The sequence below is a fragment of the Lissotriton helveticus genome (assembly GCF_964261635.1).
Source record: "Lissotriton helveticus chromosome 1_1 unlocalized genomic scaffold, aLisHel1.1 SUPER_1_unloc_42, whole genome shotgun sequence".
In the NCBI taxonomy this organism is placed as follows: domain Eukaryota; kingdom Metazoa; phylum Chordata; class Amphibia; order Caudata; family Salamandridae; genus Lissotriton; species Lissotriton helveticus.
Genome location: NW_027611684.1, coordinates 917,425 through 943,228, shown reverse-complemented (window position 1 = coordinate 943,228; position 25,804 = coordinate 917,425). Strand labels below are relative to the sequence as shown.

Below are 25,804 nucleotides of genomic sequence, written 5' to 3'. Positions count from 1 at the left end.
GCTTATCGTCATCCTCCTCAGCCCTGTTTCTGGATCTCCTGTCAAATGTGCTAAGCATCTCAGTGTCTGACCCAGTAGGGTGCATATTCCTGCAAGGTGCCCATTTTTTCTTAGGCTCCCTGGCACCCTGTCTGATACCTGCTATATTGAAAACATGCAGTGTTGGTGCTGCTGTGATGCCAGTGCTTGGTGGTGCCACTAATACTGACTTATTGTGTTCAGTGGAGAGTAACTTGTGCATCAGAATACAACCCATGTATTTAGAAACTGGTAGTACAATGTAGCTCATGCTGTGCTGTGTATCTGTTGGTAGGTGTGTGCAAACATAGCATCCTGAAATGTTCATGATCTGTACATATAAATACAGTATTTCAACATATTTATTGTTATATTATTCCCACAATTCTCTTTCTCCTCCTTCTGTAACCTCCTTCTTCTCCAACAGAATTTGGTCTGGCACAACTATGTTGGTCTCCTCATGTTGTATATCTGTACTCTTCTCGTACCCCATTCTGCCATGAAGAAATGGGATGTCAAAATGGTCTGCAAACACTAAAAATATAATGGTCACAATTATCCCAGGTACTGGTGATAGTGCGGCTGCCAGTACATATGGCCATCTTCGCTCACTTGTCCTTGGCCTAGGCATTATTATGTGTTTATGGGACTAGTAGTAAGCCGTTGTTCTCGCCCCAATTGACATCTGTGACAATATGCAACCCACTGTTTTCTATGGCAGCTATAATACTCTGTAAAACCTCAGTACGTCCTGCTGTTATCTCCTGGGCTGATGGCAGGAAGCCAACTACTGGGAATGAAAGGTCATTCAGTATAAGTGTCTGCAGCCCGCTCAATATTGGGGGATATGGCACTGCTACTCTGGACAGTTGTTACCTCTACTCCTGGTGATAATGTTGCCACTGTTGACCTTATCGTTATGTACAACACCCTTTCACCCACCACCCGTATTGTTATACACCTGTGTACTGCATGTGGTGCAACCTGCATTTCTTATCTTTATTAACAATTAATAAAGTGTCCATACAATATCCATTATTGCCCCCCAGCCAATGTGTTGTAGACCAGATATCACGCTGTCCAAGATGGCAAGGCGTGTGTTTGCCAGTTCATGGGCCGGTGCTAGGCTTCCAGATGTGGGGAAGGAGAGCTGTTGCAATATCATTTTTTTTCATTTAAAAAACTTTATTCGATTAAAAATAATCAATCATAAAAGCGAACAATACATATGCTACATGATATATAATCTGATATAGTTGTATAAAAAAAAAAGATTTGGTGCAACTCAGTAGAAAGGATAAAATAATTAAAGATCATACTTTTCCTTGCGGCCACAGATTTCAATATAAACGTAGCTTTTTGAAAGCGGGTATCGTAATCATCTAGAGAAAACAACATCTTCATTGCCGTATTTACTGTTGTAATTGCCCGTTTGGTAAATAATGGCTTTAAATAGGCAACGCGTAGGTGTTTATAGAGGTCACACAAGAATAAAAAATGTACAATACTCTGTTTAGTGGCCCCATCACATGGTCATGGAATAGAGGGGTAATTTTTCATGACTGGGAACGCAACCAAATGGTGGACAATTCCGAGTCTCAATCTAATAAGGACAAAACGATGGGATGGTCTAGTAACAGCCTTTAAATAATCAGAAAAACCAAATGAGTCCCTATTGGAGAAGTAATACTGAGGGATGGATAACTGCATGCTAGAGTCTCTACGCACTTGTGCTTTCTTATGTAAATAAGATTGCTTAAGCTCTTTCTTGGAAAAATTAGACAGGCTCTCCTGATCTTCTAAAAGATTGAGATTAAAAGAATCCCTGGCTGTTCTCACCACATAGTTAATCCAGGGGATCAGTGAGCTTTTGTCTAGGCGGAGACAATCAGTAATAATACTCCTGGTAAAACCAGTTTCTTTTTTATGCCAGATTGCTCTCCACACCAGCAATGGTCTTAAACAAATTAAATCTGAAAGGAACTCCAGGCCCAGTTCCTGGTGTACTATCAGATTAGAAGCAGATGTAGGCAGACAAAGCAATCTTTTTAAGAAGCAGTTTTCTTCAATTTGCAGGTCCCCATGGCAACAGTGCCCCCAGACACCAGATCCGTAGATCGCAATTGCGACGCATCTACAACGGTATATATGTAACATGTCATATATACGACGGTCACCAAGTTTATTAGCAAATTTAAAAACTCCATGGGCACTCTTGGACATCTTAGCCTGTACATTAGATATTTCCTGCGACCACATACCATTGCTACTAAAAGTAATGCCCAAATAACAAAATTTATTTACAGTTTCTATTTTTTGCCCCTCTATATAAAATGATTTCAGATTCCTAATTTTCTTTCCACAAGGCATGATGAACAATTTGGTATTATAAATTTTCATTTTTTTATCCTTGATAAAAACTGCAAACTTGTCCATCAGTTTCTGTAGACCACAGGGGGTTCTCGATAGGAGCACTGAATCGTCGGCGTAGAGCAGGATGGGAACAGCCTGCCCGTCTACCAACGGTGCATCAGAGTTAACCTGCTTGACCTCGGAGTCTATGGCATTAATAAAAAGAGAAAAAAGAAGGGGTGCAAGGACACAGCCTTGCCTAATACCTAGCCTCACACTGATACAATCAGTACATTCCCCTCCTTGGCCATATCTGATGCGGGCTGAAAGTTTGGAATAAAGTCTGGCCAGGAAATAGACTATCTCTGTTGGGGCCCCTTGTTCTAATAGGGTTGCCCATAGCAGCGCGTGATCGACAAGGTCGAACGTGCTGCTCAAGTCAACAAAACAGAGGAAAAGTGAGCCCTGCTTGGCACGGGTGTACTTCCCTATTAAGAGATCTAGATTTATACATTGTTCTACGGTTCCAAGGCCCTTTCGGAATCCAAATTGGGACCGCGCAAGAATACCACAACTCTCGGCCCACTCTTCTAACCTGGCCAGCAGCACCCGGCTCATAATTTTGAGCAAAGAATCTAAAAGGGAGATAGGGCGGTAGTTTTTGGCATCCGACCTATCCCCCTGTTTATAAATTGGGATAATTACTGATTCACCCCAACTAGAAGGAGTGCTTTCCATAACAGACGCATTAAAGACCTTGGTCAAGACGGGGCCCCATAATGATGTATCTGCCTTAAAAAGGTCGATGGGGACCCCATCGGGGCCAGGGGCCTTAGCTCTTTTGCTAGATCTAATAGCAAGGTCTACCTCCGATAATGTAATACATAGAGGGACTATTGGCCATGGGTCCGCCTCCGCCATGTGGGAAACCCCCCTCTCTGTGGATCAAAAATACTAGAAAAGTTAGTAACCCAACAGTCCTCACTAACATGAGCAGTGAGGACCGGGGTTTCATCACCTTTAAGGAAAGCACAGTTAACCGTTTCCCAGAAAAGTTTACTGTCCGATAATTCCACAGCCTTAGTCAGGTTGCCCCGTGCCTCTTCCTGCAATTCCAGTTTTCGACGTTTTAAGTGCCCCTTATAAGTAGCCCTAAGGGTTATAATACTCAACCTGTCTCTGGGTCTACAAGATAGGGCCTTCTTAAGCATCTGTAGTGACTTGGTACACTGTGAATCGAACCAACCCATCATTGCTTTATAATTAGTATGTTTAGTAATCGTCAGGGCATTTACAACTATCTTATTGATCTTATTAAAACTAGTTAAAATACCACAAGAGTCTATATCATCACCCAAACAAATTTGCAGGTCGGGTAGGCACGCTGCAACAATTTTAGTCAACAGTTTTTCCGAATTGTCACCCTTCCATTTTATCCTATGACCATTTGGTCTACAGGGGGCAATGTTAGCGACGACATGTTGAGCTGCTAGTGTTCTAATACCCCATACATGCAATGTTACAGTGACACAGTTATGGTCGCTGATCGCTAGGTCCAATACGACCGGTGCATCACAAATCATGCGAGTGTCGTCTGATACCAGAAGATGGTCAATGACTGTGGCCGCATTCCTCCCAGTGAAGGTGGGGACGGGGTTACCGTCACCATCGCCTAGAGGTTGCAACACGACCGGGTCAAATTTGGCAAGAGCGATATTCAAAGACTCTCCATAGGAGCTATGCTTAAAATGAAAGTATTCCTCTCCTCTATCATCAGAAACCCCGCACACCTTGGTCAATGATAAAGGACATAAAGGGATATTGAAATCCCCACCCCACAGAAATACAAAATTAACATGACTAGCCCGAACAATCTCCTCCAAGGTCTTAACGACCTCACACACCGTGGACGTTCGCATAGAGTCAGGCAAATTGTTATAAAAATTGATCAATAAGACATTATTATCATTCTTATGTCTCAACCACAACAATTGGGCATAACATCCAATCATAACGTATCTTATAACTTGCACAGGGAGGTTGACAGAAAGCAAAATAAGTAGACCCCCTTTGGCTCTGCCCATATTCGAGCCTTGTGCTGGGAGATTATAAGCGGCATAACCATCATAGGTAATATCGTCTACACTCCAAGTTTCCTGCAAGCATAGGATGTCGTGGGATTCCAAAGTTTCTTTCCAGCCCAGGATACATGATTTGTTGTTCCAGCCGGCAATATTCCAACTTGCTAGCTTATACCCTCGTCTGTTATTGTGTGACCCTACCATAGGTAAGATATCCCCATCCAAGGATGGAGCATCTACTGCCTCCAAATTTATCCGATTGGAGGATGGATAACTACATCCTTGTTGGTGGGCTGGAGCTGTGTTGAATATATTGCCCTGTTCTACATACTCGCACAGTGCTAGATCTTCCCCGCCATTACATTCATGGTCCTCACTCATGTTTGGTACTATATAATCTGGCAGTTTTGGGATATCCCAGTATCTTTCTTCTACTCCCTCTATTACTTTAAGATTTCTATCTCCCTGTTCGAGGGGGTTCTGAGGGGTAGCATTTAGAGCTTGGAGGGTATGATCCAAATTCTCCCTGGGTTTCTCTCCAGATTTCTCCTCTCGTTTCTCCCTCCATGATGGTCAATCTACCATCTCTAAACAGCTGTATCTATTCATCAATGGGATGTTGCTCCATCCATCCCAGGGAGGAATTTCTCTGGGCCTATTCCTAGGGAAATTACCTCCCCGTTCCTCCCAAGCTGGACCCCGAGAGCGGGGGCCCATTGTATGCCAAATTCCCTCACAGGGCGGTCTATTGCAGTTTCTAGGGGGATAGAAAAAGGAAAGATGTTGCGTACCTATGCCATTGTTTATATCGGATTGGCCCCATGAGCAAATGTAATCAACTGTTCGGGCATATTCAAAATTGACTATGACACAGTCTCCTTGTATTGATTTTCTTCCGTGCCCCACCCAAGTAGCCCTACGGACCATGAGAATCTTACTCGACCAGATAGGAGGTAGTGGTCGATTCGAGTTTAACCAGTGTTGGACTTTATTATTTAAAGACCAACTAGATTCTGTGGCTGGGTCGGCCAGTTCTGGTACTCCGGTCATCACAACCACATAAGGGCTAGCCTCGGGGGGCAAATTAACGGGATATCTATTATGAGATAATCCCCTATCCCAGTTCCTGTTGGCGTTTAAGTCAGAAAGCTTAGGAGTCTTATTACTTTGTGCCTGATTTATCTGTAGAGTAGGGCGGGGGGGAACTTTCTGCAGTCTTGTTATTTTGTACCTGGATAGTTTGTGGGGTTGTATTAGTAAGCTTTTCCTCAGTATGCCTATCTTTTGCTAGTAAAGATGTCGATTTAACAGCAGGCCCTGGGGGTACTAATTTTTTAACTGATTGTACAGATGGTTTAATACAAGTCTGTTTGTTCTGCTTTTGAGGCCCATGATTAGGGGTTTTTTATGAAAGCTGTCAGTTCTGTTAACTGTTTTTCAATTAATAATAATCTCGCTTCTACTGGGATAAAACACGATTCAAAGAGGTTCCGCATAATTTTTAATAGTTGACCATCAACCTCATTTACCACTTTACCCTCTAGGGAGTTAACCGAAATATCCAGCAGAGTAGGGCCGGGGGTCTCTTCTGAGACTAGATTTTGGGGCATCGTGCACCTATCTCCCTCCCCTCTCCGTTCAGTATGATCTTGCTTCTCTGATATCGTTTGTGGTATCTCTCTAATTTGTTGGACTTTGGGTTTATTTGTTTTTTCCTTTTTTTCTGCACTGCACCCTCCCTCCTACCCGTCAGCTGTCTTGCTTCCTCTGGTGTAATTTGGGTAGCTAAATCGAAGTTTTTTCCCAAATCCGTACTTAACTGGGAGTCGGATAATATGTGTGAGGCCGATAAATTGACTGTATTAGGGAGAGTATGGATGTCAGCACGGACTTCCATCAGAACATGGTCCCTTACACGCTCAGGTGTTTTAGCGGTTGCCAGAAGTCCCAGGGAAGATCTTTTAGCATTGGCCAGGGCTAAGTCCTGTGACACTCTTCGCTCCACAATAGAGATACCTTGATCTATAAAACTATTTGCCCTAATGATGAAACTATCCAAGGGGCCTATCAGCTGGGTCTCTCCTGCAGCTGTCTTACTTCGGCTACCCCGTGTTGACATGGTGTGGGTTTTAACAATTTGGCACAAATCCCTAAATTAGACTGAGTTAGCAAATAATAATAATAAAATACATACAGATTAACATCAAGTCAGAAAAAAGAGCCGTTGGAGGGGTGGCCCGGCCCGGCCTTACACGGCCTGTAAGTGGCAAAAACGGGCCCGCCCTTGGCCCCGTCCTCCGACCCGCGCGTGTCCCGCGTGCGCGGATAGGGAGGGGCTTAAGTGAGCGGAGGTCGGGGGCGGGAAGAGGACCAGCTGCGGCTAATGACCTGCCGTGCTGCTGGCTGGTCCTCGCAGTCCCGCAAGCCTCCTAGTCCTGGGCGCCTTCTCCCGGTCCCGTGCCCACTTCACCAGGCACTTCAACGAACCAGCGGGCGAGCGGCTCCCGCGAAGCGGGGGCCGCGAGAGGTGGGGTGAGAGCAAACACGATATGCCCAGAGTCCGATTCTCTCCCCCAGCTGACTCCGTCCAACAGCAACACCAGGTATTCTCCACGAATAGTTAATTAAATTGGCGGAGGTCGGGGGCGGGAAGAGGACCAGCTGCGGCTAATGACCCGCCGTGCTGCTAGCTGGTCCTCGCAGTCCCGCAAGCCTCCTAGTCCTGGGCGCCTTCTCCCGGTCCCGTGCCCACTTCACCAGGCACTTCTACGAACCAGCGGCGAGCGGCACCCGCTACCTTGCTCAGCAGTGGTGGTTTTGGTACAATCAGTTGTACATTTCCCTTCCTCTCCACTCCTGGCCACAATAATTTTATAATTATCACCAATTCTGACTTTTGCACTTCTATTGTCATTCGCCTCAGTCTTCCACTCCTCGGTGTGATCAAAGGCGGTCCAGATGCGGTGGCAGTCATGTAGCTGAAGAGTCTATTTTCACAGTTCAATGTACTTTTGGTGCTTCACTATTCCGTGTTATGCTTTCAGCTTTAGATGTCTAACTAGCAGGGTCTTGTATCTCTATATTTGATACAGACACCAGCACCATTTGCAATAAAAACACGTTGGCGCCTTTGCTGGGTGCTGTCAGAGGTTACTAGCACATGACAGACGTTTATGCACTTAAAGGAGACAGATGTCTCTATGATGCCATCCGAAGGCCGTGTCTGCTATGCCCAGCAGAGGGTTGCCTGTGGGGCGTCGATCTGTCTGTTGGAGGGATGGTCTGCAGCCAGCAGGAGATCTCTTCTTCCTTATCCCCTGTCTTGCTGGTCGGGCTGGTCCTTCTTCGTGGATCGGAGGTTGTACCTATGGTCCGCCTCAGGTGTTGCTGGTGATGCTGCTGGAGCCTGTCGCCTGTCGTCCTGGTCCACGATCCGCTTGGTGTGGGAATTGTGGATCCACGATGTAAATCCCTCGCACTTCAAGGCGGTCGCTGTCGTCAGGAGGACAGTGTAAGGCCCCTTCCACCTAGGCTGGAGGCAGTGCCGCCGGGTGTGGGCCTTAATCCAGATCCGGTCCCCAAGCTGCAGGTCAGGTGGTGGCGGAGTTGCTGCTTCTGGAAAAGCCTGCAGGACCGGGCGGTGAAGATAATGTAATGTCTCTGTTAGTTTTTTACAGTAACACAAAAGCAGATCATCTACTATTGGCAGAGGCGCAGTGGACATGTGACCCGCAATGTTCAAGGGTCGCCCAAACAAAATTTCATGCGCATTCAATTTTGTTACCCTGTCAGGCGTACTTCTCATTGCCAGCAGGGCTATTGGCAGTGCTTCCACCCATGAGAGTTCTGTAGAAGCTCAGATTTTCCCTATCTTATTCTTCAAGACCCCATTTTCCTCTCGACTGCACCTGCTGCTGGTGGGTGGTAAGCACAATGTAGTTTCTGTGTGACCCCCAGACCTTTGCATAGGCCCCTTATTACCTGGGAAATGAGTGCAGGCCCATTGTCTGAGGCCGGAAGGGTTGGGATCCCAAATCTTGGTATCAGTTCTTGCAGGAGACACTTAGCAACTGTTGATGCATCACAGTTCTTTGTGGGGTATGCCTCTGTCCATTTACTGAACATACACCCTAGCACCAAGACATGCCTGAACTTGTGGGTGGGGGGCATGTCAATGAAATCCATTTGTAGGCTTTCAAACGGTCCATGGGGTGGAGGGAAGTGACCGGGTGCAGTGTGGGTACCCTTTCCAGTGTTATATTGTGCACAGATAGTGCACTGCCTGCAAAGTCTCTCAGCTGTTTGACGAAACTTGCCATGGTACCAGCACTGTGAAAATAAACGAATCATGCCGTCTCTCCCCACATGTGAGGGGCCATGGAAGAGACGTGCCATTGAAGGAAGCATTGATGAAGGCAGGCAGATTTTCCCATTGGGCCCAGTCCATAATCCCTCCTCTGTTTTCACACACCCTCCTTTTGCCCACTCGGCAATGTGTGTGTGATATGTACCGTGGACGCAGCGCAATGCCTGGCCCGTGAACAATTTATTACCACAAAAGTAAACAATGCATTCGTACCAGACAAAGGAAGGGGTAGGGTGCGCGTTACACAGTGGACACACACAAGATGGTCACAGACAATTGCACATGCTTATTCAGCCAGCCTGTCAGCTATACTAATTCACAGAGGAAGCCAAAGGAAGCCGTTCGCCATGCACACAGACAAATCAGCCGAGTCCACCACAACCTTCACTGAGTTCTGAAAAGAGTATATCAAGTCTTGGGTGCTATGATATCTGGCGTCCCATTGACTGAAAAGAAGGAGACAGAAAAGGATGGTGAAGGAAGAACAGTTACTCTCCGTTCCCTTGCGTTTCTCCTTGACCCCAAAAACTGGGAGAAGAGGGCGGCTGAACAGAGAGATTTTGAAAACACTCAGAACATATGCGAATTTTCATGCACATGTCAATCATACAAAGAAGATAGAGATGATGAACTCTCTTTCGCTGTCCAGATATTCACAAAGAACAGATTAACAGATAACAATTTAGGGTCCTCCACAGCAGCGCTGCAAAATGTGCATGTGTGGTGAGTGTGTGTAGCACCTGTAGGGCCCTAAAAGTGGGGTGGGGACGGCACCAAATACGCGTACCGAGTAAGTAATCTCTCCGCCACCTGACGATAACCGAGCAGGCAAGCGGTTAATACATTGTCATGCTATTTGTACTAAGGCAGCCAGCCAGCACATGTGGTTAAGTAGGAGTGCCAGGAACAGCCACAGTTAAGTCAATCACTAAGCGTATTGCACCAGAATCCTAAGTAAGGCACATATCAATTCATACACAGAAATGTAATGAACTCAAAAGGCACAGACAATCAAGGATACCCCCCCAGTATGTGCCGAGGGCCACCCCCAAGGCACAGACACTGAACAGCTGCGGCTGAGGGAAAAGAGACCCAGATCCCAACTAGAGCACCGGAAATGAAGGGAAGGAAATATGATCAAAACAACAGAACTATATCAACACACCCGTGCAGCAATGCCAGGCGCCACCATAATCCGGGGAGCAATCGGCTACAACCCACTATGGGAGCAATTACAGGAAAGCTCACCAAAGAAGAAGGGCCCCCCCTGCTCAACCAAGATCAGAGGACAAAAATCCTCAAACAAACACTCACCTCCTGCACACGAAGTCCACCAAACCCACTGACCTCTGCTCCAGACAATCCGCGGCAGTAGTGGAGGCTGTCCACCCCCAACCTGGACCCTCACCGGCAAGACAGGGGACTGCAGTAGTTCGCCTTCCCTCAGACCGCGACCAGCCAACTTGCATGGGCGTCAGGGAGTCACTGCGTGTATGGGACGTGCGTGAAGTATGCCGTCACTGGTGGGGGTGGAGAGCCAACACTAGGAGGTAACGCAAAAACAGCATATCAGAAAGGAGCACAGAGGCATGAAAACAACGCCAGAGGCCACGAACCGGGGAGGAGGGAAAACGGAAAGAGCCAAGACTAAACAGAAGTAACAGAGGTACAATCCTCAACTGAATGGTGAAAAAGGAGAAAATTAATAACAAGAGCCAGGAGAAAGGCGCAGAGGATGGTAATAAAGAACACCGTCAACCAAGACATTCCAGCCAGGTAGTCAGAGAGGCAGAAGAAGAGAAAGTCCAAGCAGAGGAGGACAAAAACAATCAAGGATGCAATAACCACAGAACTGAGCTGAGAAAGAGATCAGACAAACAGAGCAGGAACCAGAAATATGGAGACAAGGCAGCTCACGGCCAAGCAGACCACCGGCATCCAATGGAGCGTAACAGAGACAAGGACAGAACAAACCTCGGATCCGCACTCCAAAGGAAACTCGGCGCCAGCAGCCGAAGCTAGCGATGTCACCACGAAGTCCGGGGCTGCATTCTCCACCAAAATGTAGAAGTGAAATCTGTAATATAAGGAACAATAAATGATAGAAAGATAACACGACCACAGCTCTTTGTCAGCTCAGAAGATGGTAGATTTATTACAAAAATAAAACACAAAAATACGTGTGACACGGAGACAATCAGCATAGAAGCCTGAATGTCCAAAAAGTTGATGTGTTTGGCATCCTTTATAGACATAAAAAACAAAACCACCCATATGACCCGTAGCAAGAAGTATTACACGTAGCACAGTCCACCATGATTCTTATGGCCAATGGACAAAGATCTCTAACAAGAAATCTCCTTGTAGGGTCTGATACATACATACTGTAGCTAACCATGTGATCTAAATGGGCAGTATTGGGGTCAGTCAATCAAATGTAGGCTGCCATGGCTTGGTAAATCTCCATCCTAAAATGCAATTTAAGCAAGGTGACGAATAGTATTGCGAAATCTGTTATTGCTAAAAGACTATTGTGCAAGCGGTGTGTCACGTATCTCGTCTGGGCCTAGAGAAATGCAAGAGCAGCATTTCTCTGATGATCTGTGAAAGGGCAGAGCTACCTAAGATAGAGAATATTAGATATGGGCTAAGCTAACAGGGCCTGAAGCTAATACATTTGGTATCAAGAAAAAGATGGCTTCTACACTAGTGTTGTAGTATTGGTGCTGCCTTGGCCCCTGCTCAGTGTTAGCCTCAGCCATGGAGACTGTTCCTCCAAGCTACTGCTTCTTAGCTGTAAGCAGCCTCTGTCCGATTGCCCCAGTCCCCTTTAATTTGTATTCAGTGACTGACCTTGAACTTTCACCATGTACCCGCCCACCCCTTTGTCACTTGTGGTGCACTGTTGGTGCTGAACTGAACCTTGCCCTGTACTGACGTTAACTTGTCCTGCCGTGTCTCCTGAAGCGATAACCCCTCTCCCGTTCCTAGTCTTATGATGTCCCGAAGGGGCTGTATATGTTGGAGGAAGGAGGAAAGCCACATAACACGATCCCGAAAAATTGGTCGGCAACCATGTGTAGGCTCTATCATGACAGACAAAATATGTACCTTGAGCTGGTATTAACAGAGGAGACGTCTGAGATGAAAAAGTATAAGTATGGGTACAAGTGCTCTTTCCTAATTGGGCTTTGGCATTCTGACCATTCCCTTGCAAACAGTAATGGCCTCGACGGGGTAGAGTCCAAACGGGCGGAGATCTTTTTCATCCAGCCCTATCTGTAAGGCTGTTTTTGTATCGGGTCAAGTTCCAACCATCATATGCTTGCTTCTCGTCAGGTGGGATCTTCCCACCTTCACCAGTATTCCTTGTCATGGCTACTATTCCCTTCATCAAGGGATCGTGACCAACATCAGTATTAACAGGGTATCGAGGTTGGTGCTCATGTGCGTTGGAAAACATGGCCAGAAACGCCCAGGAGGATCCATCATAAGAAAACGGCAAGACTAAATATGGCATCCCCTTATCCGTGCTGTGAGGCATGAGCCCACAGACCCAACAATCGGTGGTGTTAGTGACCAGTTGATGCTGATGCAACAACTGTATGAATGAATTGTTAAAGTATTCCGTTCTCCTGGTCTGTTCATGTTCAGAGAGGGTATGTAGCTGGTGCGGGGAGACAGTAGTGTGAAAAGATATAGGGTGAGAGGTGGGTGTAGGTACAGGTATTGGCTGCAAAGTGTGAGTAACCCAACCCACACAAGCTAATAAAACACATAGAATAGTCAAAACACATAATACTACGCCACATCTACTAAACAATAATTTATAATATTTCTTTTTCATTTCTGCTCTTTTATCATTTTCTGATTCACCAGAATCCATCCTCTAAAGTGTTGCTTGTGGCAATCTTCCTATCTCACTTAGTTGTGGTTATTAGCCGTTCTATGACACTGCAGATCCTGCAGGCCTATTGCCACTACTCAGGTCACAAACCAAGTCTCCTACCACGACCCTGCAACTTAAATTGGATGATTCCAGTATCACACAGGAAAGGAGAGAAAAAAATATATATGCAATTCAAAATTTGAAATGTAAGTTCAGAAAAAGGAAAAGTTTTCAAATGTCTCTAGTCTTTCTAGGCCTTAGATTGTATTTGTTTTTGTTCGGCACAGTCTGGTCCTGAAAAAGTGTCTCTGGATCAGTTGTATCTATTCTGAGATGCGATGGTACAGCTTCTTGCAAAACATCATCGTCTTCCTTCTCAGTCCGAGTTCATTCTAGGTGTGCATCGCCAAAAGGCACAAACCAGGGGACCTTTCTCCTTCAAAATCACCTATACCTTCGCGGACCCACTGGTCAAAAGGCAAAGGCAAGGGTACCTTTTTGCAGTGCACACCATGAATCCAGTTCAGTTCTTTTTCCCAACAACCTTCACGGCTGTATGTGTCGTCAGCAGGACCTTTCTTGTCAGTCCCCAGCGGGGCTCCAGATTCTTTTTTCTTTGGAAATTCTTCAGACACACCCAGTCCCCAGGTTGGATGGTGGGCCCGGGATCGGAAGAGGCCTGAGGCAAAAGCGTCTTGTACCTGCTGAGGGAGAACACGCAATTTAGTGGTGATGTCATGCAAATAATCAACCAACATTGGATACTCTATATCCGAGTACTTTTTGGGCCTAGGGACACCCCAGACATTAGCCAAACACAATTTCATATTGGCTAAGTCCCACACGAGAATGAACAGCTGTTCGAGTGGACAAGAGAGCCAAAGGTAAAGCATCGACCCAGGCAAGACCCCTGCTGGCCTGTATCTTTGCAAGTTTAAGCTTGAGAGTGCCGTTATAGCACTCTACCAAGCCCGCTGACTGAGGGTGATTTGCCGCATGGAATTTCTGCTTAATACCAAGACCTGTACATACTTTCTGCATGATTTGGCCCACGAATTCACTTCCATTGTCACTCCAGACAATTCGAGGTAAACCAAACCTCGGGAAGTATTCCTTCAGAAGGACCTTTGCTGTAGACCAAGCAGTATTATCCTTTAGGGGGTAGGCCTCTATCCATCTAGAAAAGGCACACACCACCACACGGACATACTTTAGGTTATTGCATCTCTCCATATGAATGTAGTCTATCGGCAACACCTCAAAAGGATATGTTGGGGAAGCAAAATGGCCTGCTGGAGTTGGTGTCCCTCTTCCTGGGTTATGCATTAAACAAACAATGCAATGCTTAACTAGATTGTCTGCACATTTAGGGATTCCCGCATTCTGCCATACCGGAGCCAAAAGCTTGCATATTCCTTTTGCACTGATGTGGGCTGGACCATGTGCCATAGTCACTACTGGAAGTACATAGCCGTCTGGTAGCAGCCAACGCTGATGTTCCGACAATTCTATCCAACACCCCGTCACATCTAACATTCCCGTACCATCTTTCCACTTACTTGATTCTTTCTCTGTAGCCTCTTCCTGAATCATTTTCACACTTTCTATTGTGTCCTCACACATTCCTCCTTGACTGACCCATCTGGCAGGTCCAGCAACATACATACGACTTGTCACATCTCTAGCTGTCTCTTTTGCTATCTGATCCGCGAAAGCATTTCCTTCACCTACGTCATCAGTGATCCTCTTATGTGCACTACACTTCACAATCGCTATCTGAGTGGGCAAGGCAAGTGATTCTAAGAGGTTATTTACTAGCTGGCCATGCTGTATTTTAGTACCGTGTGAGGTAAAGAATCCTTTTTCCTTCCAGAGGCGGCCAAAACTATGGGCCACCCCAAATGCGTATTGGCTATCGGTGAACACATTCACTCTTTTTCCTTTAGCCAATATACAAGCTCTAGTCAGAGCTATCAATTCAGCTGCTTGGGCTGAATTCTTCCTAATGCGTGCTGTTTCTACAATTGTATGCAAGGTGGTAACAGCATAGGCCCAAGGGATCCAGAGAATTGTAGATCAACTTCCTATAGATGGTTGACATTGCTTTTTCGGTCAGGGGATTAGTTAGCAGCTGGTCCTCCAGTGGGGATGCATCAGGCAACTTCCCCCCCTTCCCAGATGTTACCTTGCAGAGCGTGACCCACCTGCAAATGTCAGAACCGTTTTTAGTCGCCTAATTCATACCAACCGGACCATCGAGTTGCACCTCCACCAGCGAATGGTCTGAGATTCCCCCTGCTATCTGCGTAGCGGCCCTAAAGTCATCTTTATGGACAGTCCGGGTGAAAAGATAGTGCAGGCATGCCAGGCTACCATGTGCTGCAGACAGGTGCATCCAGTTCTGATACCCTCTTGCGCTCTAGGGGCATTTAGGAGTATCATGAATATAGTATAGGGTCAGTTCTGTCTCTCCAGTCACCCCCAATGCGTGTATGCTCTGTCGTAAGTGTCTTACCCTTTCACAGGATGAGTCAGTCTTGTCTGGGTCTCTTTCCTGTTTCCCGATATGTGAATGGCACCTCCGAAGACTCGCGAGAGCAGTGACCCACCAGCAGGTTTTGTGGAGCGCTTTTGTCCTGGATATAGTGCTGCATTCAGCAGGGCACCCACTCTCTTTTCTTTGCAGTTGCCTGAAGATCAGCAGTCCCAAGGTAGCAGTCACACCTGGCCTGTCTGTAAGTGCAGCCCCCTCTGGATGCCTGACCATCAGCAATTGAGCCCACATTGTGGCCGGCTGGACCACAGGCGTGAGCTCAGACAGGGTGTTCAACACTGGAGTAGTTGTAGTCCCTCATGGACCTCTGACACAGAGAAGTCAGAAATTCAGCAGCTAAAAACCCAACACAGGCTCTCCAGGAAGCCAGTAGATTCAGACTCTGTTAAGTTAGGAATTTGGCAAATGCAACCTTGAATGGACCTGTTGGCAGCACACAATCGTCCTACTGGGCCTCAACAATCATGTTGACGTAGAGTTTTATTTTCTGCCTTGAACTGTTGGGAGAGTCTTGGCATCCCTCAGACTAGCTGGTCCTGCTGGATGGCTTTCCGGCTCGCCCTACAGATAACGAGGATGTGTCGGACCTTGCTTTTTCCAGGACAGCCTTGTCCTCCTGCTGGATAGTGAAACTCCCTTCCCTTGCATACCAGACAGGCAGGCTTCTAGGCAGACTTCTAGGCTCTTCAGGACAGGTACACAGCTTCTCCATTAAGTAATTCAGCATACAGGTGATGTCCATTCAACTTAGATAGACTGTCAGGCTGACACCATCCCTGGTAGCACAGCAGGCACCTGAGTACTTTGTAGAGCACATTATTCCTTGGTAACAGAGGACTTTGAACTATGTTATAAATGAGGGATAGATGGTCCCACTTGTATACACAACTGGCAGACAGGATATGGTGTTTACTCTGTCGCACTCTCACATTGCATTTATGCTACGCACACCAACACCCTAAACATGCACTTGATGTTATCGCAAAGTCTGGACACAGGTTTAGAAATGGAGCATTACATGGGTATGTCAGTAGAAAGCCACTCCACTGACCATGATGCAAAGATCTAATCAGGCTATTGATCCTTACAACAGGGTGCATTGCCATCACCGTTCTAGCTGTTAAACCCATTACAGTCCTCTGCCTTAAATGAGGGCACACTTGGTGTGACCCTCCAGGTCACAGGACCGGTCCAAGATCTCTTATAGTCCCTTGTTAGAAGTTGCACAGAACAGGGGTGGCAGAAAAATCTTATGTAATTGTTTTGTGGTAGATTTACTCCAGTAACGTGCAGTTACAAGTTTGACGCCATGTACTGGGGAGTTGCCACGAGGAACAGATTTTTCTGCCTGTCAAACCACATGCCATTCACTATTTCATAGTGTTTTTCTGCTTTTATTTACCCCTTGTTTTAAGCAGATGGTAGATATATGCATGAGGTTGGTTGGGGGGAGATGGGTGAAGCAGGGGAGGGAAGGGGAAAGATATTTCTAACAGAGGGAAGAATTGTGTGTTTCCCCCAGTTAGTAAAAAAAATAGCATAAGTCTTGGCTGCTTCTGCTGCACCCAGAGTCTTGTGGGTCTTTTCAGTCTGATTTTTCTGTCTGGAAAAAAATAGTGACCTGTTTTTCTGCACAAAAGCCTAACGACTGATAATCAGGTGGAATAAAATGAACACATGAAAGTACTCCTTAATTTCATTGCCCTTGATTCATACTCTGGACCATAGTTGAGGGATAGGTCTAGGCATAGTCCTCGCAACACACAATAGATTTGCGTGCAGCAGAGGCCAAACTCAAAGTCAGGATACCAGATACAAGTAGGTGGTAACTCAGGGCAGAGGAAAACGCCTGTTGTCCGTGGAGGAGTCCTTCCCATCCTAGAAATATACATTAAAATTAATTAATAGTATTCTATTTTAAATATCTTTTTGGTGCCAGTCCATATGACTTTAATTTCTGCTTCTGGGATTCTATGTTATAAGTCCATAGGGTGCATGTATCCTTTCTGAGCTTAATAAAATGTTGGAAATTCTACAAATCCTCACTCCTAGATCCAAGTACTCTCAGGCTACCATTCTTCACTCTGCTCTGTCTGAAGAACAGCTCAACACTTTCAAAATTCTTCAATTCTGCATTGATATGGCTTGTAAAAAAGTTTGGGGTATATTTAAATGTATTAACTATTTAATTTTAATACTATAGGTGATTGAAATTACGGACGAAGAAAGCAAGATTTAGCACCAGCCAACTGAATGTTAGTGCCATAAGAAGGATTATTTTGAAAAACCGAAGGACATCCAGCATTCTAAGTTTAAACAATTTCCAAAATCTAGGTGTGTCGAGGAAGTGGGAGCTGAGGAAAGTACTATACCTGTAAGTGAAGTCTCTAATTTTGCATTTCGTTAACCCAGAGCAAAGTCATATCTGTGCACACAGCTTCGGAAATAATGCCAGAAAGACCAATCACAGCATCCTCATCTGAAATATGATCAGAAAGACAAATTGCCTCAGCATGACTGAATAACGTTCATCTAAAGCATCATGTAATTGCAGAGAGGACGCACACACTGCATAAAAGAAAGTTATAACAAAAGGTTTCTTCTGCAGACTATCAAAGAAAAGACGCTGAAAGAAGACTCCGAAGCTGACACATTAACAACCAGAAGATTGGAAAATCACCTTTGTTCAACAACCGTTTTTAACCAGTTACACAAGTTTGAGACTGTCTGCCTCGGGATAGAACACCTCGACCTACTCTGCTCACTCTGGCGAAAACTTTAAAAATTCACCACTTTATTGTGTTCATGACCATGTCAGATTGTTCCCTTTTGTTGTGTACTGTTCTGTAATTCTATGTAAATCGCCTCAACCTTATCTGTTGTGCAGGAGTGATATGTAAAACTGATTAAATTAGCACTGTTGCGCCATAGCTAATGTAAATAAATTCTCGTCTTCAGAACTACAAACCGTAACCTTACACCAAACAAAGAAAGGGTAAAAGGAGCTGATGTTCTGCGACTAATGATCCATAATAGTGCTGTGCATGTTTTAATGTCCTCAGTTACTGCCATTACGTGCAAAAGGGACTTCTCAGTTTAATCATTAAATATCAGACTAACACCTTATCACTGCATTGCTAAGAACCTATACTAATAGATTTGAGAAAAACTTCAGTCACAAAATAAGTTGCTGCCGGAGATGCTATAACCAAAAGACTATTATCTGCTACAAACATTTCGACAGGTGTTACAGGGCTGCATCCAGACATATTTTGCTCAATTCAAGTGTTAAGAAGATTACACACAATTTCTTTTAGAGATAAGTGCTGAACATTATCTAAACAAGCCCGACTCTAAAATCGGGTTCACTCTTACTGTGGCATATAAGCAAGAGAAAACTAAACGTAGAGATATTAACTCTAGGAATACACTTTATAAAAAGACGGTCTGTGAGAACAAATTCAGTGTTCAAACCCGCCCCAATCAAAGCAAAATAACCCAAATTGCAGAAAAAAGTTACCCGTGCCAAAAAAGATTCAGCCATCAATCTCATCTCACTGAATTTGAGAGAATGCACACTGGGAAAAACCTCTCTCAGTGCTCTGAATGCCTAAAAAGTTTCAGCCGTGAATCTCGTCTCACTGAGCATATGAGGATCCACACTGGGGAAAAACCTTATCAGTGCTCTGAATGCCAGAAATGTTTCCATGAAAAAAGATATCTCACACAGCATATGAAAACCCACACTGGGGAAAAACCTTATCAGTGCTCTGAATGCCAGAAATGTTTCAGCCAAAAATGCAATCTCACTGAGCATATAAGAATCCACACTGGGGAAAAACCTTATCAGTGCTCCGAATGCCAAAAATGTTTCAGCCAAAAATCTCATCTCACTGAACATATGAAAATCCACTCTGGGGAAAACCCTTATCAGTGCTCTGAATGCCAGAAAAGTTTTTGTAACAAACGTGGCCTATCTCGACATGCAATAACCCACTCTGTGGACAAACCTTATCAGTGCCCGGATTGTCAGAAATGTTTCAAAGACAAAAGCAGTCTCACTCAGCATACAAGATACCACTCTAAGACTAAGGAAAAACTTTATCAGTGCTCTGAATGCCAGAAATGTTTCGGTAATCAAAGCACTCTGACTCAGCATACAAGAACCCACACTGGGGAAAAACCTCATCAGTGCACAGAATGCCAGAAATGTTTCATTGACAAAAACAGTCTCACTCGGCATACAATAACCCACACTGGAGAGAAACCATATCAGTGCACAGAATGCCAGAAATGTTTCAGTCAAAAAAGCAATCTCACTAAGCATATAAGATCCCACACTGGGGAAAAACCTTATCAGTGCTCTGAATGCCAGAAAAGGTTTTGGAACAAACAAAGTCTTTCTCATCATGCAATGACCCATTCTGTGGAGCAACCTTATCAGTGCTCTGAATGCCAGAAATGTTTCAATCAAAAATGCGATCTCACGGTGCATATAAGAACCCACACTGGGGAAAAACCTTATCAGTGCTCTGAATGCCAAAAATGTTTCAGTTTAAAAAGTAGTCTCACAAAGCACATAAGCACCCACACTGGAGAAAAACCTTATCAGTGCTCTGAATGCCCAAAACATTTCAACCGTAAATCACTTCTAACTGTACATTTGAGATTCCACACTGGTGAAAAACCTTATCAGTGCTCTGAATGCCAGAGATGTTTCAGTGACAAAATGAGACTCACTATACATACAAGGACCCACACATGGGTAAAACGTTATCGGTGCACTGAATGCGACAAATGTTTCAGTGAAAAAAGCAATCTCACTCGGCACATAAGAACCCACACTGGGGAAAAACCTTATCAGTGCTCTGAATGCCAGAAATGTTTCAGTGAAAAAAGACCTCTCACGCTGCATATAAAAACCCACACTGGGGAAAAACCTTATCAGTGCTCTGAATGCCAGAAATGTTTCAATGAAAAAAGACATCTCACGTTGCATATAAAAACCCACACTGGGGAAAAACCTTATCAGTGCTCTGAATGCCAGAAATGTTTCAGTATAAAAAGTAGTCTCACACGGCACATAAGAACCCACACTGGGGAAAAACCTTATCAGTGCTCTGAATGCCAGAAATGTTTCAGTATAAAAAGAAGTCTCACTCAGCATATAAGAATCCACACTGGGGAAAAACCTTATCAGTGCTCCGAATGCCAAAAATGTTTCAGCCAAAAATCTCATCTCACTGAACATGTGAGAATCCACACTGGTGAATAAAATTATCAGTGCTCTAAATGTCAGAAAAGATTCAGAGGTAGAGATGGTTACAAGCGCCATAAGAAAACACACTGTAGGAAGGTGGATATCTGACTATGGTTACCCCCAACTTTTTGCCTAGTGTTTAGCTGGTTTTCGACTTAGTTGGCCTGGGATCCTGCTATTCAGGGCCCCAGGCTATCGGCTCTCTCCTTAAAATGGACACCATGTACCTTAGGTACATACACAATTGGATATTGGTTCTCCTTATGAGTCCCTGTATAGTGTACCCTAGGTACTCAGGGCATAGGTGCAACCAAGGCCTACCAGGGGCTGCAGCATGTTTTATGCCACCCCTGGCTGGCCACCCAAATAGACACAACTGGTTGATCACTCAGCTGGGGCAAGGTCGTGTAATTACCCCTTGCTTAGGTGTAGTATTCCTATACCTACATACATATAGATACATAGTAACTTGTAAGTCACTCCTATGGCAGGCCTTAACAATCCTGAAGGCAGAGTGCTTGGTTATATGTGAGATGGTGCTCTAGCATGAGCTGAGCCTGTCTGCAGCGTTCGGAACTACTTCCTTATAGCTGTTCTATGATATTGCCATACTATATACTCTTAAGTGCATTATAATCCTCGCGGTTAATGCTAACTTTGGTTTGGCTTTATCGAAACATGTCGTGTAAGGTGTCATACACTTTGGAATACTACCCCCTCGCCAATGTTGTCGACGGGGGTAGCATTCCACTCTTCTAGACGGAGAAGACATGTTAGTTCTGACGATCACGGTTAAAGTTAACCAGATCCCCAGCGTTACAAAATGGACGCTGCTGCCACAGACACAAGTCTGGCCTCCTGCTGCTGGGAGTCCTTCCAGCTAGGGAGGCCTGGACAATAGGTTTACTGCCTGGAGAGGTGCGAGCACCGCCCCAGACAGGAGTTTGTGTATTAGGACAGGGAGGGTTGAAAAGAAACACACTGCCTGGAGCACTCTAGGTACTCCATGCATACCCCAGTTCAAACCGGTTGCTGGGGCAACCCTGCCCCAGCTCTGGCGCGAAACTGGAGAAAGGAAAGGGTGTGTAACCACCCCCCTTCCTGGTCCCACCCATAGGAGGGACCTAGTAGGTAAACCAGCCCACTTTAGTTGTATAAAGATAGGAGCTGACCCAGGAGACTTTAGATTAATCCTGGAATCGAACTGAAGACGAAACTCTGGACCCTTCGACATTCACCTGAGCTGAAGACTGAAGAATCTCCCTTGTGGCCAAGGAGTGACCACTCTGGGCAACCAGGCACCATCCAGCAACTTGAAGGCTTGCTTTGCCCCTGTTCCCGCCGGAACCCGAGCGCAGTGCCTGACAAGATCCTGACTCCCTGAGCCCTCTGACCCCACTGCACGACTCCAGCACAGCTGAGCACCGTGGACGGCGTTGGACCTCGTGGACCGGACATCTTGAAAAGTCCTTCTGATTGCTACCAGCGCAGCTCTTGAGGCATCCTCGAAGCTGTGCACTGGGGACTGAGACACCCAGAGACTGAGCACCACCTGCACCGAAGATCAGCCCTCCACATTCCACGTGTTCTGCGTGGGGCCCTTCTGTTTGTGTTCTACTCAACGCGTTGTCCCGGTTGCTGGCCAGTTGGCTAGTAGCCCTGTGACGACTATCCTTTAAGAAATCCATCGCTGGTCTGGTTGCTCCAGACTGCCACTTGCTTCCCTGAAAAGGTGAAGTACCTCAGACCCTCCTGGTCTGCACCAGAAGCCTTTTGTGTATCCTGGGTGGGTTACCTTTGCTTAGGCTTGTTGGCTCCGATCTTGAAGTCGACCCCTCCTTCTGCGAGAACCTTCGTGGGACAGCTCCTCGGTAGCGCCTTGTCGTCCAGCTTCACGACAGCACCTGATTGCTCCTCGACGACGTCTGGTTTCTTCCTGGTTCCACCCGGTCTCTGGCTAGTGACCTAGACTCTGTCCCCTCTGCTTTTAGGTCCTTTTTCAACTTCGATCCACCCTTGGATCCACCCGGACATCTTCCTCCTGGTCGCCTGCAGCATCTTTCGTCACGGCTCCATTGGAATCAACGGCGAAACCCGACACACTTTGACACCTATGCACCCGCAGCCCGTGGGTGAGGTAAAGCGAGTACTTCGGTGCTCCTGTAGGGATTGACTATCCTAGTGTCCAGATGTGCTTGTAGTTTCCTCCTATCTAAACCGGAAGTGTCCTAAAACTATAATTACTTACCTTTTAAGTTCCCATAGACTTTGTATTGACTGCCGCGTGAGTGTTCCGACTCTGCACGCGCCGCCTGTGGGCCTCCTACTCCTAACCTAAGGGTCAGATAGTGTAGCCCCAGCGATGCCCTAGGCCTTCTCCTTTCACAAGTCGTGGTTCTTATACCACTTAAATTAGTATATGGTTTTACACGCCCCTAGGGCCTAACTGTAAATTGTGCTATTTAAAGTATTTCTAAGTGTAAGGCTTTTGCCTCTGTCCTCATAAAGAGTTCAGAGGAGTATGTTAGTGAATAAATACATATATATTTTATATATATCCTGTGTGGTGTCCTTTCATTTGGTATTCAAGGGGTTACGTATGGTAAAACAGCTGGCTTTACATGCCCTCTAGAGTTATAGCCTAAGACTGCTCTGTCCATGCTACCCCTAGGATAGCTGGTCTATAAGGTGTCACGTGTTTGTAATTATACCTTCACACTGTGTTAAGTTAGCATGAGCGTTTTACAAGTTTAAAAGCCATTTTCCTTTTCTTCTGCCTCTGCACATGGCACATTATGTTATTACAGCTTTTTGCCTAGTTGCATATTTTGTTTGACGCGAGAATAACAAGGTTTGCTTGATAATCTATGTCTGTACAGTGAGTGCCGAGGCCGTCAAGGTTTTTCAACACAGTGCTTGTTGTTCGAGTTGATCAGCGCACGGTCTAGACATAACACATATGCAGCTGTGGCCAACTTTGGGTTTGAGCGGGTTTAATAATGCACTGCACAGAGAAGTAAAACACACTTGATGGAGATTCGTATGCTGAGTGTTGGTGCAGGAGATGATGTGATCCGTTTCTGCTAAGCACAAGAGGTATGGGTCTGCCCTTCTAAACCCTAAAGAGACCTTCTTTAGATATAATATAATATAATATACTGGCTAGGGAGGGTAAACTTACGTTTAATGTAACCTTTTACTATTAGCATTTTGACATGCTTTCTCCTTTTGTATTTTATGAAATAGTAACAATGCTGATAACCTTGTTCTTGATAATGTTTCCTTGTATTATCTAAGACACTGCGCTTAAGAACACGGCATTAGAAATAAACGTTTCAAAATTGCACGTGTCTTCATTTACTCCTCGTTCTGGACTGATATGTTGGTATGACGAAAGAGTGTTCATGTATTCCACTTTACCTGAGGTGTTCTGAGTTCATGTTCTGGGTTGTCTAATCATTGGGGATGAGAAAGAACCAATGAGACACTGATTGCTAGTCTGGTAGGGGATTTTGGATACTGAGGTGAGTTTTTGGCACACCCTCATTCACTGATGTTCTGGGTCTCTATGCACAGTTCTGTATAGGTACAGAATCCCTGCTACAAAGGTTGAGTTTACAACCATCACCATAAGGGTTGTTTGGACTTGTGTAAGGTGCTCACTAGAAGAGTGAACATCATTTATGTGTGTTCTGAATGTCAGATAAGGTTTAGTCTTGAATACAATGTCATTTCACATGAGAATTCACACTGGACTAAAGCATTATACAGGAGGGGTGTTGGACGTGGCCCTTCTGGCAGGTCCCCCCCTGAAGTTTTGTGCTTGATATATGTGACCTGGGACTGGTGATCCCCCTTCTGAGTGTGTGTGTGGTGAGAGAGACCGCCTCCCATAGGAATGCATGGGGAATGTATGTGGCTCTGGTAGTCCCTGATGCTTGGGGCGTGCCGGGTCGAGTTTGGTATGTGTGCCCTCGTGAGGTTGAATGCTACAAGATGATGTATGCGGCATGTGGGTGACTAGAAGGGAAGTGCCACTTCTAGACCCTGGTGCGTGTGTGCAGTAGGTGTGCTGGCGTATGATTGGCTGAAGCCGGCTGGGCCTCCCCCCACCAGGCTGGCTCCACCCCCCGGGGGTGCGTCCGGTGTCCCTAGCCTGGCCAGTACCAAGAAATTCCTTATAACCAGTTCTAGCTGGTTCTCTCCCTGCCTGCCCCTTTTGGAGACAAAGGGAGCTCCTGTATAAAAGGAGGGTGGGCCCTCTTCTCTCTCTCTCTTCTTCTTCCTGCTTGGGACCCTGCCAGGGTCGTGCTGCTGCTTGGGCTCAGGGAAGGGCGTGCCTCCCTGGGCCCTGCTCTGCTCCTGAACTACGGACTTCCTATGGACTCTGCTTTCCATGCCACTAGCCCTGGGGAGCGCTTTCCTGCTGTCCTAGCGCCTTGGGCGCTTCATCAATGCTTCTAGCGCTCGGGAGCGCTCTCCTGCCGGCCTAGCGCCTTGGGACGCTTCATTTATGTTTCTAGCGCTGGGAGCGCTATCTTTCACCAGCCGGTGCCACCCGGCAATTGCCCGATCTTGTGAGGGGCCCGAGCCCCCAGCGAGTGCCTACCTCGCTTGCCCCCGCCCTTGCTGTAATTATCGAGGGAGCCCACTCCTCGTTAATCCCTCCGGTGTTCACCGCCGCAGCCCGGGAACCCTCGTGAGGCCCGCCCCCGGGCCGCGCTCTGATTGGCTGATGACGCTCCCCCGGGCCGTGCTCTGATTGGCCGGCGGCCCGGGGAGCTGTGGAGGCGGGGAGAGAGAGCCGAGCAGTGCAGGGGGCAGCGGGAGCCGACTCCGCGCCCCTGCGTCCCCCAACAGAAGTGCCGCTTCCCCCCGGGGCCCCCCAGGAGTGAACGGGAGCCCCGGAGAACGAGGAGGAACCGGCGCGACCGGAGCGGTGAGTGCTGCAGGAGGGGAGGCGGGGCGTCGGAGCACATTGCCGGTGCTCGCCCCTCCCTTCCCGCGTGGGCACACATGTGCATAGAGGCCCGCGGGGCCCCCAGGGATGCCGGGTCCCCCGAGGGGGACCCCACCTGTCCGCAACTTCCTCCCTGAGCCCCGCGAGGCTCCGTCACGGCCCCTGGGGCCCCCATTGATGCCGGGTCCCCCGAGGGGGATCCCGCCTGGCCATCCCTTGTCCCCTGAGCCCCGAGAGGCTCCATCTGCACACTCTCCCCCGAGCCTCGAGGAGGCTCCAACGTGTCCTGGCCCCCTGAGCCCCGAGAGGCTCCATCTAAATTCC

At 46.5% G+C, this 25,804-nt stretch overlaps 1 protein-coding gene and 1 long non-coding RNA gene across 2 annotated transcripts in view; one reads left to right on the top strand and one right to left on the bottom strand.

Annotated features, from left to right (window-relative positions):
• LOC144806064 (uncharacterized) overlaps positions 1–23,863 on the top strand; it is a 76,543-nt gene extending 52,680 nt beyond the window's left edge. The window contains exon 4 of the mRNA XM_078672510.1: positions 17,464–23,863. Coding sequence (XP_078528636.1) covers positions 18,832–20,535 — 1,704 coding nt within the window. The 5' untranslated portion in view covers positions 17,464–18,831 and the 3' untranslated portion in view covers positions 20,536–23,863. The remainder of the gene's footprint in view (positions 1–17,463) is intronic.
• The window catches only part of LOC144806065 (uncharacterized), a 285,212-nt gene that overhangs the window by 64,487 nt on the left and 194,921 nt on the right, over positions 1–25,804 (bottom strand). The window lies entirely within an intron of this gene.